Genomic DNA, 16,836 nt, shown 5'->3' with positions numbered 1-16,836 from the left:
TTCATATTCGCATTCTGAGTGCATGCGGCTGCAACAGCAGTCTTCTCGAGGTAGCAAAGGCGGCGCTCTGACTGGTGTGCACTGCAATCTCTACCTAGGTAGCGTTGATGAGGTTGTTGCATGTGCTGTTCTAACAAGCTAACAATAGGCCAAATACATCCATAGATACCCAACGCATACGAGTCCGTATGTGCCCAGGTGGGGATCAGCCCCAAGCCCGATTAACGCCCTCTCGTTTGCACTGCAATCTTTAGCGCGCAGGAGCACTTGAGGGCACGCTAGCACAGTATTTGATGCGAGGCTAGTTCTGACTGGTGTGCACTGCAATCTCTAGCCTGGACGAGGGGTCAGGTCACGCCTCTTGTGATTAGCCATCGGCGATCGTGGAGCAGTGACTTCGGTCTGTGAGACTGCAAGACTCTGTGTAGGCTCAAGAAGAGAGTTGCACTTCATGAGTTGCTGGGCCGTATCGTTGGTGAACGTCCTGTGGAAGTTGCGTTAGTGTTGTCTCTGGCGCGTGGGTTGCGTGAACTCCAGGGCTCTAACTACACTTCAGCCGCGCATTTGATCGCGTGCGGCATCAACAGCCGTTTCAATGCCACAGCCAAAAGGCGCCTAGTCGTGGCCTCACGCATGCGCCCCGCTACCCGATGCCGCTACCCAGATGAGGTAGGAGTTGGTTACTGTACTGCAATTTTTAGCGCAGAAGAAGAGGCATCCGAAAGTAGTCGCTAACCAGATCCGGAATCGTTCTGACGTGCAAAAGGATCTGCAAGGTGTCGACAAGGCACCTGCGATGCAATTTCTAGTGCGAACGAGTACTTGATGAGATGCAAGTGCAGGGTATGCTACATTTCTCGACCAACGTGCATCGCCAGCCACTAGCCAAACAACACCAATCACACCTGTCTTTCCATGGGTCCCTAGGATGAGAACAGCCTGGGGCGCAGCACGATGGAGGACTCTCGCTTCCAGATTGAGGCGCGCTCTATTGATCGCTAGTGCTCCAGCCTGCTGTCATCTTGGGCTCCATAGCTTCAATGTTGGGTAGCTGCACTGCATTCTCTAGCGCGGACGAGTGTACGTGAAGGAAAGCGATGCGCTTGATTGGCTGCCAGGTCACACCACCGGTGAACGTCCTGTGGCGGGACGCTCAGCCACCACCGTTTCGGGTCGTAGGACGCGTATCCCTACCAATGTCAACTCCGCAAGTACACCGGTGTAGGAGTCAATACCTCCTTCGCAGAGCCAATCGTAATATGCTTGCACTGCAATTCCTAGCGCGGACGAGTCCATCTGCGAAGCATGTCGATGACGATGCGGCTGTTCAACGTAGCGCGTCTCTACAGACACGACAACCAGGCTTAGAGAAACGGGCATTTGTTACTGAACGCCTTTCAGTCGTTCAATTATACAGTACGTTCCAGCATGTTGGACGTATAACGATGGCTTTTGCACTGCATCTTCCAGTGCGAACGAATACGCATCCTGTAGGAGGAAACGACACTTTCCCACGTCAACGAGACCTGCATCATCATCATCATCATCATCATCACCATCATCGCAGTTTGACTGGTGTGTAATACAGTCCTCAGCGAAAGCGTTCGTGTATGCGAAAGAGAGGCCTCCGGAAGATTGCCCTGATATGCACTGAATCGTACGTTCGGTGTAGTAAAGGGCATCTGAGTCGAAGGACGGAGTGTGCGTGATGGATGGTACTCGTTCGGCAGCCATTCGGTACTCGTTTAAGAGCTGCGCTGTATTGCTCAGGATCAAGTGCACAAGAGCGATGGGAGGCGGTGGGAGGCGGTGGGAGTGCACTGCATTTCCTAGCGTCGAAGAGCACGTGTAAGTCACGTGAGCAGGCAAGCAGGACCACCTGGGCAGGCTGAGTCTGACTGCTCTCATTTCAAAGCTGCTGCAACGGCACCGCAACCTTGAGCGTCCACAGCAAGCCTGCACTGCGATCCCTAACGCACCAGAGCACGTGTACGCCCACCTGGATCTGTTTGTCCGCCACCGGCTGCCTAGGTGGGCAACGTTGCGTTTATACCCCCAGCGCGGAAGAGCGAAGAGTTTTTTTCCGAGACGCGAGTGCGCGATGGCCTGAGTGTCTCGAACAATATGCGGAGACATAGAGACGAGGAATCGACCTTGCGCGTACTGACGAGGCTTTCGCACTCCTCTCCCAATACGGAAGGGATCTGTGTTCGTTGAGGTCATGACCGACCGGGTTCTTCCAAGATTGCTGGACTGCAAGGTAGAGGAGATTTCGCGCGCCGCGATATTTGGTGCGGAGGACAGCGTGCTGCATAGAAGGCTCATAACATTCGTCCTGCGTGACCATTGTTGTATGAAACATGGAGCGAGCGTTGGGATCGGCTAAGATACGGTATATACGCCAGACGTGGGGTAAGACCGTTGCAGAAGCTTGGCACGCTCGGATGGTCAGCTCCATCATCCGCTCGGAAGCCACCCGCACTCACCTGCAACTCAGCCGCACCAACAGATTGCGCAACCGCCTCGCACTTACCATTCTACACTAGATCGGAAGAGAATACCGTCCATGTACGCGATTTACGATGGAAAGTGGGAATATGGGTGAGGACGGGAGCCGGAGCAGGTGCGATCCGATCCTAGCGTCCCAAGGGCAGACGACGCTCACCGAGACTAACGCCGCGGGAACACTCGAGTCCCGAACGATACACCCAGTCGTAGCCACTGGATTACTTCCCAGTGTACTGATCAGATCCACCCAAATTGTTAAAGCAAAACGTTGGCAGGCATCACCCACATTGTAGCCATGGATGGGTATACGAGGCAAAGAGACTATTTGACCGAGAAGATGCTGGTTGAGAACTTATATCATGGTGTCATCCGGTGTGAAATACTCTCGCCATCCCTTTACACCAGCTGGCATTACATCCCACGCCGTGTATTCGAGAACCAGCATCCCTATACCCCAGGCAATCCTCAACTTCCTTCCGCGTTGAGATGTCGTTCCAGCAGACTGCAGCTGCAGCCCTCCTGCTACTCGAGCTTGTAAGTGTCTACATTTTGATAATGCAGCCACCTCCTAACAATACCCCTAGAGCGTTGTCGGTGCATTGGGCCTTGCATTGTATCGCCTCTATTTCCACCCTCTCCGCCGAATCCCCGGACCGAAGCTTTATGCCGTCTCTGGACTGCCGCTGGCCGTCAACAATCAGTTCAAAGGTCTTTTCAACAGAGACGTCCTGAAGTTCCATGAGAAGCACGGAGATATTGTTCGTACCGGACCGAACCAACTGTCCTTGAACGGAAACTTTTGGCCTGAGGTTTTCGGACTTGCTCGTAGTGGTAAACCCGAGTTCTCTCACTGGGATGACTTTTACCAGCACGGAGACAAGTCGAACCAATCTCTTTTTCCTGCCGACAAGGAGAATCATCGACGCCAACGCCGTGTCATCGCACATGCATTCTCAGATGCTGCCGTCAAGGAGCAGGAGACACTGGTCAAGAAGTATGTTGACATGCTCTTCGACCATCTTCGGAGTGACGCCGTACAAGGCCAGCCAACGGACATGCTCAAATGGTACAACTTCACGACTTTCGACATCATCGGAGACCTAGTCTTTGGGGAACCATTCAACTGCCTGAGCAATAGCAACTACCATCCTTGGGTCGACGCGATATTCGGCGCCATCAAGTCCGGCACTCAGGACGTTGCATTGATGAAGATGCCTTGGATCCGCTGGCTTCTTGCATTGATGGTATCCAAAGAAGACTTGCAGAAGCGTATCGATAACAAGGCGATGAGTAAGGAGAAGACGAACCGGAGACTAGCACTTGGTCCAGCACCCAATGGCCGAAAGGACATCATGACTTACATCCTCCGTCACAACGACGAGAAAGGCATGACTCATGCAGAGATTCACGGTAATGCTGAAGCTCTGATATCGGCTGGTAGCGAGACGACAGCCACCGCACTTTCGGGCTTGACCTACTACATCACCACGAACCCGCAGGCTCTGGAGAGGATCCAAGAAGAGGTTCGGACAGCCTTCGAGACTGAGGACGACATCACGATGACTAGTACGGCGCAACTCAAATACCTGCACGCCTGCATTGAGGAGACGCTGCGATGCTATCCGCCTGTCGCAGAGACACCGCCGCGTGTGTCGCCCGGAGAGTACGTGAGCGGGCACTATATTCCCAAAGGTGTGAGTAGAAGCCCTCTCTTACCCTGTCCCGATGTATCACTACACTAAATTCCATAAAAGAATGACCAAGACTTGACGCAACCACGACTGACCAAGCTTCTTAGACTCAAATTGTGATGCACCAGTGGGCCATCTACCACAACCCCAGCAACTTCGCTGAACCCGACGCCTTCAAGCCTGAGCGCTTTCTCAGCCCCGAGCACCCGTACTATGACCCGCAATTCAGCGCAGACAAAAAGACAACGTTCCAGCCCTTCTCGTTCGGTCCGCGAAACTGCGTCGGCAAAAACTTGGCCTATGCTGAGCTACGACTTATTGCTGCTCGCCTGTTCTGGAACTTCGATTTCGAACTTCGCCCCGAAAGTCATGACTGGCCGGATAGACAGAAGGCTTTTTTGGTGTGGGAGAAGATTCCGTTGTGGGTTCAGCTGAAGCAGGTGGAGAGGAATTAGGGGCGTGTGCTCGCAGTTGCTGGAGATGCGCCGTGTGCTGTGAGGTGTTGATAGACTGTCTTTTATTGTCAGGGTGGCGTCTTGTTAGAAAATGTGATTGTGTCTGTGTTTAGCTGTTCGGTATGAAATGCGCAGAAATTATCTATCATTCTTTAAGTCTTGTAGCGCAAGGCAGATGATCTGTCGTGAAGATTAGGCTCTCAGGCGTCTTACAGCTTCTAACATGGAAGTCAGTAGCCTGCAAGTCACCGCGGCCTCTTTGCACTGCAATTTCTAGCGCGGGCGAGCCTATGGTTAGACAGATTGACCAATCGGATCAGAGGTCTGATGATCTATCGGGACGGGTTGGCTTTGCATGGCAGCCACTCATAAACCTGTTTGGAGAGACGGAAAGAATCCTGCCGCGTGGCATCGCGTCTTGCACCACACCCGTTGGCGTGAAAGAGACCGTTAAGCCCATGTATGACAGGAAATAGAAGCGGATAGGCCCCTGCAAGACTGTGGAACCAACTGCATTTGCACTGCAATCTTTAGCGCGGACGGGTGTGTCGTTGGGAAGAGCGATCAATCATTGTAGAGGGATGATAGGTTGCACTGCAATCTCTAGCCCTCCGGATTGGATATACACGCATGCCAGTCACTCCATCTCCCGCGCTAGAAATTGCAGTGCAGCGCCTCCGTCAGACCCTCAGCTCCGACGCATGCAGAAGGCACTGCAGTGCTTGCCCAATTCCGTACAAGCTCTACTGCGGGCGTGCGTCGTGACCAGTAACAATGGAGACACGGGTGGAGGGATGATGAGAGGTAACGAGGGGTGTGGTCAGCTGCGTCGGGAAACGGCACAGCTCACAGTCGATGGTGGGGGAAGACGGGAAAAACAATGCTGCATTTGATAGGTTACATGCTGCATATGATAGGTGACATGATGAGAGTGCACTGCAATTTTTAGCGCGCAGGTGTGCGCGCCTGGGCGGCACCTGGTGGCGCAGCATTACCGGTCAAGCCGTCACACCGATGTGAGCGCATCGCTCACCGGTTTATCAAGTCACTACCCGTCGACTTGCAAACGTAAACTAAAAACGCACTCAAAGCATTCTAGAAAGCTCCATAGACGGGAATATGGAGCGCGTTGACAATACATCCACGCAATAACACAGGATAGCGCACCGTATGATTGGAGTGGCGCGGGAGTGGCTGCGACAACTCGCCGGACAGACATAACTCAGCCACTTTGAATGAGATTGGCCCTTTCCAGTTTGGTGTCCTGCAATGCGCGCATGTCCTGATGAAGTCAGTAAACAAGGATGAAGTCGACCCCTCGTTGTGCTTACCTGCTCCACCGTCTGCTCCACAACATAGCGTGTCACCAAGACTGCTTGCTTTTGTCCAAGACGCAGGGCTCGTGCGACAGCTTGGTTTTCGACTGAGGGATTCCATTGGGGTTCCACGATGAAAACGCGGTTCGCGGTCGCGAGATTGAGCCTAGCATATGTTATCAACGATAGCAGTCAATGATAAGTATGTGGCCGACTTACCCTACCGCGCCGGTGCCGGTGGTCATGATCAGTACTCGCAAATTGGGGTCCTCCGTGAATTGATGCAAGATACGTTCGCGTTTGGTCGTTGAGCATTCGCCGTCGATGCGCTCATGGGTCCACGTGTTATTAGACATGTAATGAAGATAGCTCTCTAGCAAGTTCAAGGTGCGCGTCCAGCAAGTGAATATAATGCTGCGAGCTTGTTAAGCTTGCCACTCATATGAGAGATCTCATCGTGCATACCTTTTCGTATCCCATATATCGACGGAGACGTCGTTCATCAAGACTTCCATCTTCGAAGACCGTCCGTTCGCTCGAAAGTAGGTGTCTTCATGTGACGCGTCCATGAAATGATGTGCCTCGGTGGACATATTCCACAGGGGCTGGCATAGCGGGCATTTGCTGGGTATTTCGTCGTGACCACTAGGCGTGCTCTGGGTTAGGCATTGAGAGCACAAGACATGCCGGCAATTCTCGGTATAGCGATGGAACATGGAGCCGCTATTGAAGGCGGGCAGGGGTTGCCGGCATACTGAGCACGTGATCTCGCCGTCTCGCCCCAGGGAGATCTCCATGGCCTCCCTCTCATCCAGTAAATGCAGTTTGCGGCGATTCCAGGAGAAGGGTTGCTGCCAAGTACCATGGTTGCAGAGAATCCGCAGTTGAAGTTGTACCTGGAACATGCCCAGCGTACTCTTTTGATCGAAAGTGCCATTCTGGTTGCGAACAGCTCGGAACATGATCTCTTTGGTCTGCTCGTATTGCAATCGCTCTTCTGATGAGAACGGTACCTCTCTCACTCGATGCTGCTCAGCCGGCAATTGCAGGACATCTTTGGTTCTGCGTAAGCACATGGAGTCCAGAAGACGAGTGAAGCGCTCAATCGCAATAGTACGTCTCTTACCGCCCTCATCAAAAGGTATAGCAATAGTCTTTCGAAAGTTCGACAAGCTGTGAAACGGATTGACTCTCAAGAAGGCGAACAAAGAGCCGATGTCCTCCAGGCGATTTTGTATAGGCGTGCCAGTCAGACACCATCTCGATCGGGCCGCGATGTCAGCTACAGTCCGGTACAAGATGGTGGATTGCCGTCGTATAATGTGGGCTGCGTGATAGTCGTCAATGGTGAGCGGCTGACGTTCGATAATTTACTCACCTTCATCAATGACAAGACGATACCATTCAATATGCCTCAACTCATGCTTGGTCCGGGCAAAATCTGACGCGAGCGTATGATAGGTAGTGATGACAAGGTCTGCCTCCATGAGCCTCTCCAGGGAAACGTGTCGATGAGGGCCATGGTACTTGATCGCTTTCAAGGCTTTACGAGTAGGCTCGTCAAAATGCCTTTCAAGGTGAGCAGCTGGAGAGTATGCAACGACCTATGTGACTTACTTATCTAGTTCCTGAAACCATTCATTGATCATGACTGCGCCGTCAGTACAAGAGCACTAGCATGTATCACTAGAATGGTATACTCACGGTCTGATGATGCAACGATCAGGGTCGCTCCAGAGCGGCGTCTCTTCTTTGGTATTCCCGAAGTCGCATCGTTCAGATCATCGATGCGGATAGCCCAATCGTGCGCAGTGTTTAGCGTCCGTAGTACAAGGGCTAGTACAGAGAGAGTCTTTCCCATCCCCATCTCGTCTGCCAGGATACCACCGCCGGTTTCCTTAGGCTCAACCATGGCTATCGAGTTCTTAGTATACTTCCAAATCAGAACGTGTAAAAAAAGAACTCACAACGTCCTTTCGTCAGAACATGACGATAGCTGTCAGTGGTGTCAGCGGTATTGTGCAAGGCAGTTTGCAGGATACATACCATTGGACTCCATCTTCTTCGCTCGGCCTCCAGAGTGTGTACTCGTCTGGTATGGGCCCGTCTTCGCGCTGCATCATGAAAGAAAGTGCTGTCTTCTGGTGCCTGGGTCTATCAACGGGTGATCGCGAAGCATCGATATTCGGAAGTGAGAGCAAAGGGTAGACGGAGACGAATTGAAAGGAACTTACAACAAAAGATCGGTGTTGAGGCGCTCGTCACCCTCTAACCCGTGCAGGTTGCGATCTCGCGTCAAAGAGGAATACACATTGTGGAGGGTGCTTCTCAATGTCTGCAGACCGACCTTGTCAGGTAAAGGTTCTTCTGTGATGGTTGGTATCTCAGGTGTCGAGCCTTGGAAGCCAGGGAGGGTGAGGGTATGGGGATTCTCGTATCGATAACCATCTCGTATGTACACAGGGCGTTGCAGATAGATCTTTTGCTGCGACAACTCCTTGCCGATGTCGCAAGCGGCTGTCGATGGGCCGTAAACATTTATTTGTACCCTTACTACGGCTTCTTTGTCCTTCGTGGCGCGGCCTATGGTCTCCTGGATGACCACCGTTGGCGCGAAGACCTCTAGATCGATCTCATAGCCTTGTTCTGCGATGCTCGTTAACGCTCCGTCTAACTGGGCGTTCACATCCCCTACGACACCTCCTTCGGGGAAAGCGACAACGAATTGGGCTTCGGGTTTGATGATAATCATTCGCGCATGGCCTGTGATCGGGGATGATGCGATGTTGTTGAGCTTACGATGAAGCTCCCCCATGTCGCCTCGGAGGCGAACAGCGGCTCTAAAAACCTTGAAACGTATCAGCTCGCCGCTAAAATGTGACAATGTCTACGCAATTGTTGGTTCCCTACTTACCATGCCATAACAGATATATTCCTGCTCATCTAGAGTCTGCTCCGCAGTGGACTCATGCTGCGCTTGCCCGGTCGTCCAGTCTTCAATATCGCGACTCGTCTCTTGAAACGAGCCGTTAATATCGATTCCATCCAGTAGTGGGTCGCATTGTGCGTCCTGTGACCCAAGCAGTTCGTCCACGTATTGATCCCAGGATTGAGTTGGTAGAGCCGCCGTAAAACTACGATCATCAGCCTTGCGCCCGATCCTAGCGTCTATCGCATACTGATCCAAGGAATCTTGCTGGAACCAGTTGAGATGCGGACTGTGTCTCTCGTGGTGAAAGTTGACGACATCGTCGTCGTTGAGTAGGTGCTTGAGCGCCATGATGCGTGACGTAAGCGCGTTCTGACCTAGCGGCTTGGCAACAATGCCACCCGAGCAGATGATCGGTTCGCGGAGAAGGATCTACTTCAACCAACTTCTAGACTACACTCGAAATATCTGAATCGACATCCGTGAGACGTGCGAAAGAGGCGCTGCTTGGTGTGCTGCGGATATGTGGTCTTTTCAGCTCGTCGCACCCGGGAGGCTACGTTGCAGCCTCTCGCCGCGTCCTGCATGCCGATAAGCCACACGCACATCTTCAGCCTTGCTCCGCCCCCTCCACAGCAACGCAGCTGGTCAGTCATGGTCTACGCACATATCTTCGACTTTAGTGCTGCCTGGCATGGCGGCACAATCATCCCATCTTTGACTGGCAAACCCAAACATCCACACCACATTTGATGAGTAAGTTCAATGGCGGGCCCAATACCTTCGCAATCGGCTAGTCGCACATCGACAGGCGCTCTATCCCAGCAACCGACCCTTGTCGGAGGGATCACCCCGCCACGGCATGCGACAGGAACCGCCTTGACCCGTGCTATCACGCAGTTTCGCAACAAACTCACAGGCACGGAACTCACGGAGTTTAGCACGACGACATACGATCAGCTCTGCAAAGCATTAATCCAGGTTCAACATGAGCAAGAGCACCGAATGGAAGCGATGAACCTCGCTCGTGTCAAATCATGTCTGGAGGCCATGCACCAATTCGGCCAAGTCATAGAGATCTTTCTCAACGTTTCAGACGCGGTCGCCTTCGTCTGGGGTCCTATGAAGTTCGTCTTGTTGGTAGGTACACTGACGGCCAACGAGGAGCGATGCCTCAACTGACGCATGGCATAGACGGCTAGCACATTTGCCGACTCATTCGAACAACTTCTGGACGCGTATGAGAGAATTGGCGAACAGCTACCGTTGCTGGTCGAATACGAATCATTATTCCACAAATCTCCCCATATGATTGACGCCTTAGAGATGATGTATCTGGACATCTTGGAATTCCACCAACAAGCGGTCAAGTTCTTTTCGGGCAGATGTAGGCTAGCCCTGCCGGATTTCCGCGCATGCTTTAGCTGATTTTGACACAGTATGGACTCGGTTCTTCAAATCCATGTCAGTATCCTGCGTGCGGAATCCAGGAGAAAATGGCGCTGATGCTTAGTCTTGGGATACAGGTGGAAGAACTTCCACACGAAGTTTGAGGGAGTTTTGAGTAGTCTTCGCCGGCACAAAGACATAGTTGAGTGCCGTGCTAGTCTCGCCCAATACCGACTCTACCAGGACGATGTAGCCGACTTCCGGGCGAAGCTGGAAGAGAATGTCAAACGAGAAGAGACCAAGAAGCTGATGCTCGTCAAAGACTGGCTGGCTGTTGGAGACTTACCTCGGTTCGATCATGACAGCTTCTGCAAGATACGGAGCGAGTGCGCGACCACTGCCAAGTGGGTAACACAGCACGAGACCATCAAACATTGGATACACTCCGATATCCCCAGCAGTCCCGTCGTCTGGATCTACGGAATACCAGGAGCTGGTGTGTATTATTATTGTATCGGCAGAGTGACGCTGATTGACAACAGGCAAGACCATACTGGCATCGGCCATCGTCGAAGAGTGCAAGGCCAGGCCTGACTTCATCACCTGCTTCTTTTACTGTCACGATGGCGACCTCACAAGTAGCACCGCGGTTGGTATACTGAAGGGTCTGGCAGATCAACTACTAGATCAATATCCACAGATGCTGCCTCCCTGCTACACACGGCGCAGCTCGAGTGGAGAACCGTCCCTCAGATCTCTCAACCAAGCGAAGAGGCTTTTCGAAGATTTTTGCTTCACCATTCCCAAACTCTTCATCATCGTTGATGGGCTGGACGAGTGTGAAGGGTCAGAGAGGGGCCAAGTGTTGGACATATTAACCGAACTCGTAGGTCAGCGTGATGCGGTTGATCCGGGAACTATCCGCCTTTTGATCGCGAGTCAAGACCACGCCGATATAAGGAGAAAGCTTCATGGCTCCGCAATTACCAAGATAGCGCCCAAGATTCTGCAGATCTCGGAGAAAGATAACGAAGGCGACATCAAGGCCTACACCAGGATGTGGGTAGATCGGATTGAGGCAAAGTTTCCATTATTCACGGAAGACATGAAAGAATACCTTCGTAACCTTATCGTGGCTAACGCAAAAGGTGAGTCGGCTGATGAATCCCTACACGCAGTCAGGGTCTAATTCCAAGGCAGGCATGTTCCTTTACGCCAAATTGGTTTTGCTTGACCTTCATGCGTGTATGACGCTAGCGGAGCTTTTGGACTATATCAAGACCGAGAACTTTCCTCCCGGACTCGCACAAGCGTAGGTACACACCGAATGGAGCCCGCGACATCTTCTGGGCTCCGTGTTCGTACATTCGTTACGGAGATCGAGTGTTCATTAACCGCGTCGACAGATATGAACGGATAGTCACACGTGTCAAAACAAGATCTGGCAGAGGATGGCCGAAAACCAAGCAATTACTCGGATGGTGTGTTGCCTTCTGATCCCAGGACCTGCACATTGTATTCTGACCACGACTGTGTCTTGCAGGTTGGTGTGTGCCAAGCGCCGGCTTACTTGGAAGGAGATACAGGTCGCACTCTCGATCGACGTAGACTATCAAACCATCGATTACGAACACCAACATCTCCGCGATCACATCTACGAAACATGCGGCTCACTAGTACTTGTGAATGGCGACCGAGTCTCTCTCGTCCATAGCACAGCCAAGACGTACGTCAAACTGTCTGCGTTCGTGACGTGCTTATCCTGACTGGAACAGGTACATCACTAGCATCACGGAAGATATCCACGAGCCATCCATCGAATGCGAGTTGGCGACGTTGTGTCTACAATACCTTACTTTTCCCTGTTTCGACGTCGACGATCCAGATGATCAAGCGCAACGCCGACGATACGTATTAGACGGATCGATTGCTTTCCAGGACTATGCCATCGCGAAATGGTTCCACCATGTCAACGCTTGGGTAGGCCAAGGCGAGAGATTCCTCGACGAGGCAAATGACGCGGCAGGACAATTACAAAGCATCTTCAAAGCCATGGATGATTTCATGACACGGTATGGCGACGTGGACTGGTCCAACGGCCTGGTGGACGATTGTAAGACCAAGTGCAGGGTGTTCGAGCATCTCGACCTCCACGATCATCTAGTGGAGCTCACAAGCCACATTTACACGTTCCAGCAGAAAGGCTTCGATGCACAACACAAGATCAGCATTGAAGACCTCTCGAAGGCCTTGGACCGGAATCGGAAGGCTCTTGAGATATTCCCCAAGAGCAAGCCTGGCCCAACTGCACACGAGAAGGAGGCATACAAAAGATTCTACGACGAGGAAAGGCGATTCAAATGCACGAGGATCACATGCAGGTACTTCTCAGAGGGCTTCAAGGATGAAAAGGCTCGCAACCGACACGTCAACATTCACGAAAGACCGTTCCAGTGTGAAGTTCCAGATTGCCTGGGCGCTGAAGGATTCGCCAACGCGAAGGATTTGGAGAGACACACACGCGCGTTCCATCCCGAGATGAGTGACTTAGCCGAGAAGTTCATTACTGCTACAACAAATCGCGAGGCATCGACCCACGCCTGCACGATGTGCGGAAAGACGTTTTCGCGCAACTTTCATCGCAAGAATCATGAGCTCAGCCATCGAGGGGAAAGGCCGCACGAGTGCCCGGAGTGCGGCAAGGCTTTCACGCGGCTGAACGATCTCAAGAGACACCAAAAGATACATGATAGAAAGTAATAGACCTGGCTACGTGGTCGATGCCGTACCTATCGCTTTACTGCACGCTCGCCGCCAGCTGTCTGGCTGGGTCAAGTAAAGGCTCCTCTCTCCCATGAAGCTGATGCGTCGAGAGCTGATCCGTCGTACCTTTTGAGTCTTCTTGTCAACAGACGACATACAGACTCCCAGTATAGTACAGGCTCTGAGTCGGTGAGAGCCGGCAAATGATTACCCGGGGGGCGTATGCGGGTACAGGCACCTCGCTTCTCATCATGCACCGGTCAACAAGGATCTGTGGCGTGATCCGTCCTTTGTACATCCGGGCCTCTCTTTCGCGCTCAAGATTGCAGTGCAAGGCCCGTTGTGGTAGAGTTTCAAGCTGCATGTGGGCGGCACATGTACTCAGTGATCACCGCCGGGAATGACGATTAGTGTCACGCGTCGCCCCAGAAAGAACGACTTGGTGCATGTGCATCTTTTGGATCAGAGAACGCAGTGCAGCGGTGCTGCAGAGCTGTGAAAAGACTACCATGCTCTGCAGCCATGCAGCACATAGCCGTGCCTCTGCTTTATGTGCATGCGCATGTTATGACGCCACATCATGGCAATGCCGTGGGTATACGATTTCAGAAATATTCATGCCGTTGAAAATCACCGGGGTCTTACTTCCTCCGACTGTAGCTGCTAACGGCAAAACGCACGCATGTCGGCCTAGATCCGATCGCCAACTTCACTACATTTGCATCGGGAAATGGTACGATCAGCGGGCGCGATAGGAAGTAACGATTTTGGCCACGTGATAGCCACGCCACCTGTATCTGCAATGCTCACTGACTACGATTCGTGATCAGACCCGTCATGCATCCGGAGCTTTGCAAACACGTCAGGGAAATCAGCTAATACCTTTTGCTGTGAAGCCAATGCATCATGTATCACATCTCGGCACATACTTTGGATTTACCTTGTGATCAATGCGCCGTGCATCAAGAAGAAAGTAGTAGTCCTGGAACCGGTGAGAGCTGACGATCCAAGGCCCGGTCGGCCCGTGCGAGTGCAGACAGCGCGCGTCCTGATGCTCAACATCTGACAGGAATCCGGGCTGTTCATACCTTGTACGCCTGCGAGCTGTCTTCCGCGCTAAAGATTGCAGTGCACTGCCCTGTGCGATGGTTTACGTCGGTCGCGTATGTGGTGCCCACAGTTGCCGCAGTGTCGCACCTCATGGGAAAGCGATTGGTGGCAATCGTCGTACCCGACAGAGTACGTTGGTGCCTGCGCACTCCCATTTCGCACTGGAGGCTGTGATCAAGCTCTCATCTAGGGTTGAGAGACGCTGGCCGCGTTGTAGTGCGTTGCGCTCGTTCCGCAGATAGCTTCGGCTTTGTTTCGTGTGAAGATGCAACACCTGGGCATGCTGGTATTCTCAACGATGGCATCGCGCTCAGGTTTACCAGATCCGACTTTCCAGCTGCAAATGGCAAAGACGCGCAAGGCAGCGAGCGGATGATCGTCAGATTCCCCACATTGCAAAATGACACGGGCACGGGCAACGGGTGCGGCGGTCTTGGCGTTCCGGTTCTGACGGGAGGGAGGCTGAGCAGCCGAGTGGCGCTAGTTCACGCGTCCTTCGCTACGCGATGCTTGCTGCGCCCCGGTCAGTACCACCTTCGCGACTTTGCCCGTTCCTGAATTGTCACGAAGGGGAACGGGTCAGCCAAAAGCAAGCCCACCTGGGCCTGCACACGGAGAGTGTGTTGGCAGCTGCATAAAAATCACCAGGTGTCTGTTGGGTTTTCGAGTGGTAGTTTGAATGTGTGTTCAGTAGTAGCGAAGGCAACTGAACCACAAGTGCGCATCCAACACCTCCCGCAGACACTAGGGTCCGAGAAGACGTCCGAACTTCTTTTCCGCGGACGCCAACAGGGACCTACCTGGCGGTGCGCAACCAGTGAACGCGCAATGATTGTTAATACGTACAAGTCACTCTCCATAGTTTCCAAACGTCATCACGTTCACCGTACCACTGCTCGGGGGTTCGGGCACCGAGAGTGCCTCACTGATGACCAAATCCAGGGGGCCTGAGTACACTCATCTCGCGCGATGAGCCGGAAGGGGCTTAAGTCGCGAGGTCCACGTAATGAGCACTATAGGAATGTTTGAGATGCCATTTAGGATAGAGCGACTTTAGTTCAGGCCAAGATGACCGAGTGCGGGCTATGCGAGTTTGTTCATCTTACTATGTGGAAGGAAATATAAGATAGATCTGAAGCGTGTTTTGGTCAGATTCGTGCATCCCGTTTACATTCAGTGCGACAGTGCGACAGCAACAACTCACTACTTCTCCAAGTTACCCACCTCACATATATTTTCTTCCCAACGAACAACATGACACGCGTCTCATCTCTTCTCGTTATCGCGCTTGGAAGCGTCGGCATCGTTAACGCTCAAGGCTCTCTCGCAAGCTGGCACCCAGCTGGTCCAGGGGAATGTACGTTTGCTGTCTTTCCAAATGCTCACCACAGCAAATACTGACATGCTCCAGCACGAGGCCCATGCCCCATGCTCAATACACTGGCGAACCACGGCTTCCTCCCTCGGGAAGGGCGCAACTTTACGCTTCCCCAGATCAAACACGCCCTTGGAAGCGCCATCCACGTCGGCGATGACATCTCAGAGTTGCTGTATAACTTTGCGCTGACGACGAACCCCGGCCCGAACACCACGACTTGGGGGCTTGACACGCTCGGCAACCACAACATCTTGGAGCATGATGCTAGTCTGAGGTATGTCCCGCAGCCCTTTGATAAGTCCGCTCGTCGATACGAGCGCCTAAACTGCAAGGCGCATGACTAACATGACATCTCAATCTAGCCGCTCAGACAAGTACTTCAATGACGATGCCATCTCCTTCAACTCCACCATATACGATCAAACCCGTGCCTACTGGACAGACGACCTCATCGACATCCAGATGGCTGCTAATGCCCGTCTCGCCCGTATGATCGATTCGGTTAAGTACAACCCCAAGTTCGCTTTGTCAGAGCTGGCCGCAGACTTCAGCGCAGGTGAAGGCGCCGGGTACATGCTCGTCTTCGGCAACAAGACGGAGAAGACGGCGAGGCGAGATCTGGTGGAGTACTTCTTCGGTAGGTATCGAAACCTATGTCCTGCAATTCCGTGCTAATCGTCGTGTAGAGAACGAGCGTTTGCCGACGGAGCTGGGCTGGAAGGCCCCTGACGAGGTGATCAGCCTGGACGATCTTCTGGGCTTTTCCGACGACATCTACAGTGCGACTTCTTACGATGCTCTCGAGACGAATAAGGCAATGATGCGCAGGAACGGCATGGTGGGGAAAGTCTTTTAGAGTATCAAGCGAAGTGTATAGTATTTGCACTACCTAACGAGCACACGAGAACCTTTCTTCCGCGCTAGAAAGTGCAGTGCAGGCAAAGATATACAAGGTCTTGAGATTTTCGTAGGGCTTGTAAAATCGAGACTAGCGGCACTTCAACAGACCTTGCGACCTATCGGATGTAACCTAACCAATATGAGGCGACGAGGATACGTATCCTCGCGCTAAACTAGGCTAAGCGTTAGGGCTCGCTAACCCAGAACAGCGGAATCTGAGAGTATCCTTGTTTAGTATCCTAACTAATATAAGGCGACGAGGATACGTATCCTTCTATTAGAGTTAACTCCGTTGCGTGCAAGGCGACGTTGCGTGCAACACTAGGACACCCTATTACCCTATTGTAGCTCCCGGAGCCACAGCTTTTCACGTCCTACCGCAAGGTACACAGGTCTT

At 52.5% G+C, this 16,836-nt stretch overlaps 4 protein-coding genes across 4 annotated transcripts; 3 read left to right on the top strand and 1 right to left on the bottom strand.

Moving 5' to 3' along the window:
* Positions 1–2,994: 2,994 nt before the first annotated feature.
* Positions 2,995–4,654, top strand: J4E86_010541 (uncharacterized protein; the record flags this gene model as incomplete). Its single annotated transcript, XM_051451039.1, has 3 exons — positions 2,995–3,042; positions 3,093–4,175; positions 4,307–4,654. 3 exons carry the CDS (start codon positions 2,995–2,997, stop codon positions 4,652–4,654), a joined length of 1,479 nt encoding a protein of 492 aa, XP_051297702.1.
* Positions 4,655–5,876: 1,222 nt separating this feature from the next.
* J4E86_010540 (uncharacterized protein) lies at positions 5,877–9,250 on the bottom strand (the record flags this gene model as incomplete). Its single annotated transcript, XM_051451038.1, has 10 exons — positions 5,877–5,936; positions 5,986–6,136; positions 6,190–6,384; positions 6,436–7,297; positions 7,349–7,539; positions 7,588–7,621; positions 7,675–7,884; positions 8,017–8,084; positions 8,205–8,818; positions 8,885–9,250. 10 exons carry the CDS (start codon positions 9,248–9,250, stop codon positions 5,877–5,879), a joined length of 2,751 nt encoding a protein of 916 aa, XP_051297701.1.
* Positions 9,251–9,904: 654 nt separating this feature from the next.
* J4E86_010539 (uncharacterized protein) lies at positions 9,905–13,048 on the top strand (the record flags this gene model as incomplete). Its single annotated transcript, XM_051451037.1, has 8 exons — positions 9,905–10,039; positions 10,094–10,286; positions 10,339–10,363; positions 10,426–10,784; positions 10,831–11,436; positions 11,471–11,600; positions 11,832–12,014; positions 12,064–13,048. 8 exons carry the CDS (start codon positions 9,905–9,907, stop codon positions 13,046–13,048), a joined length of 2,616 nt encoding a protein of 871 aa, XP_051297700.1.
* Positions 13,049–15,415: 2,367 nt separating this feature from the next.
* On the top strand, positions 15,416–16,395 carry J4E86_010538 (uncharacterized protein; the record flags this gene model as incomplete). Its single annotated transcript, XM_051451036.1, has 4 exons — positions 15,416–15,518; positions 15,573–15,813; positions 15,902–16,176; positions 16,226–16,395. 4 exons carry the CDS (start codon positions 15,416–15,418, stop codon positions 16,393–16,395), a joined length of 789 nt encoding a protein of 262 aa, XP_051297699.1.
* Between the last annotated feature and the right edge of the window lie 441 nt (positions 16,396–16,836).

The sequence above is a fragment of the Alternaria arbusti genome, assembly GCF_024043155.1.
Source record: "Alternaria arbusti strain BMP 1465 chromosome Unknown scaffold_23, whole genome shotgun sequence".
NCBI lineage: Eukaryota > Fungi > Ascomycota > Dothideomycetes > Pleosporales > Pleosporaceae > Alternaria > Alternaria arbusti.
This window is presented reverse-complemented; position numbering and strand designations above follow the sequence as displayed.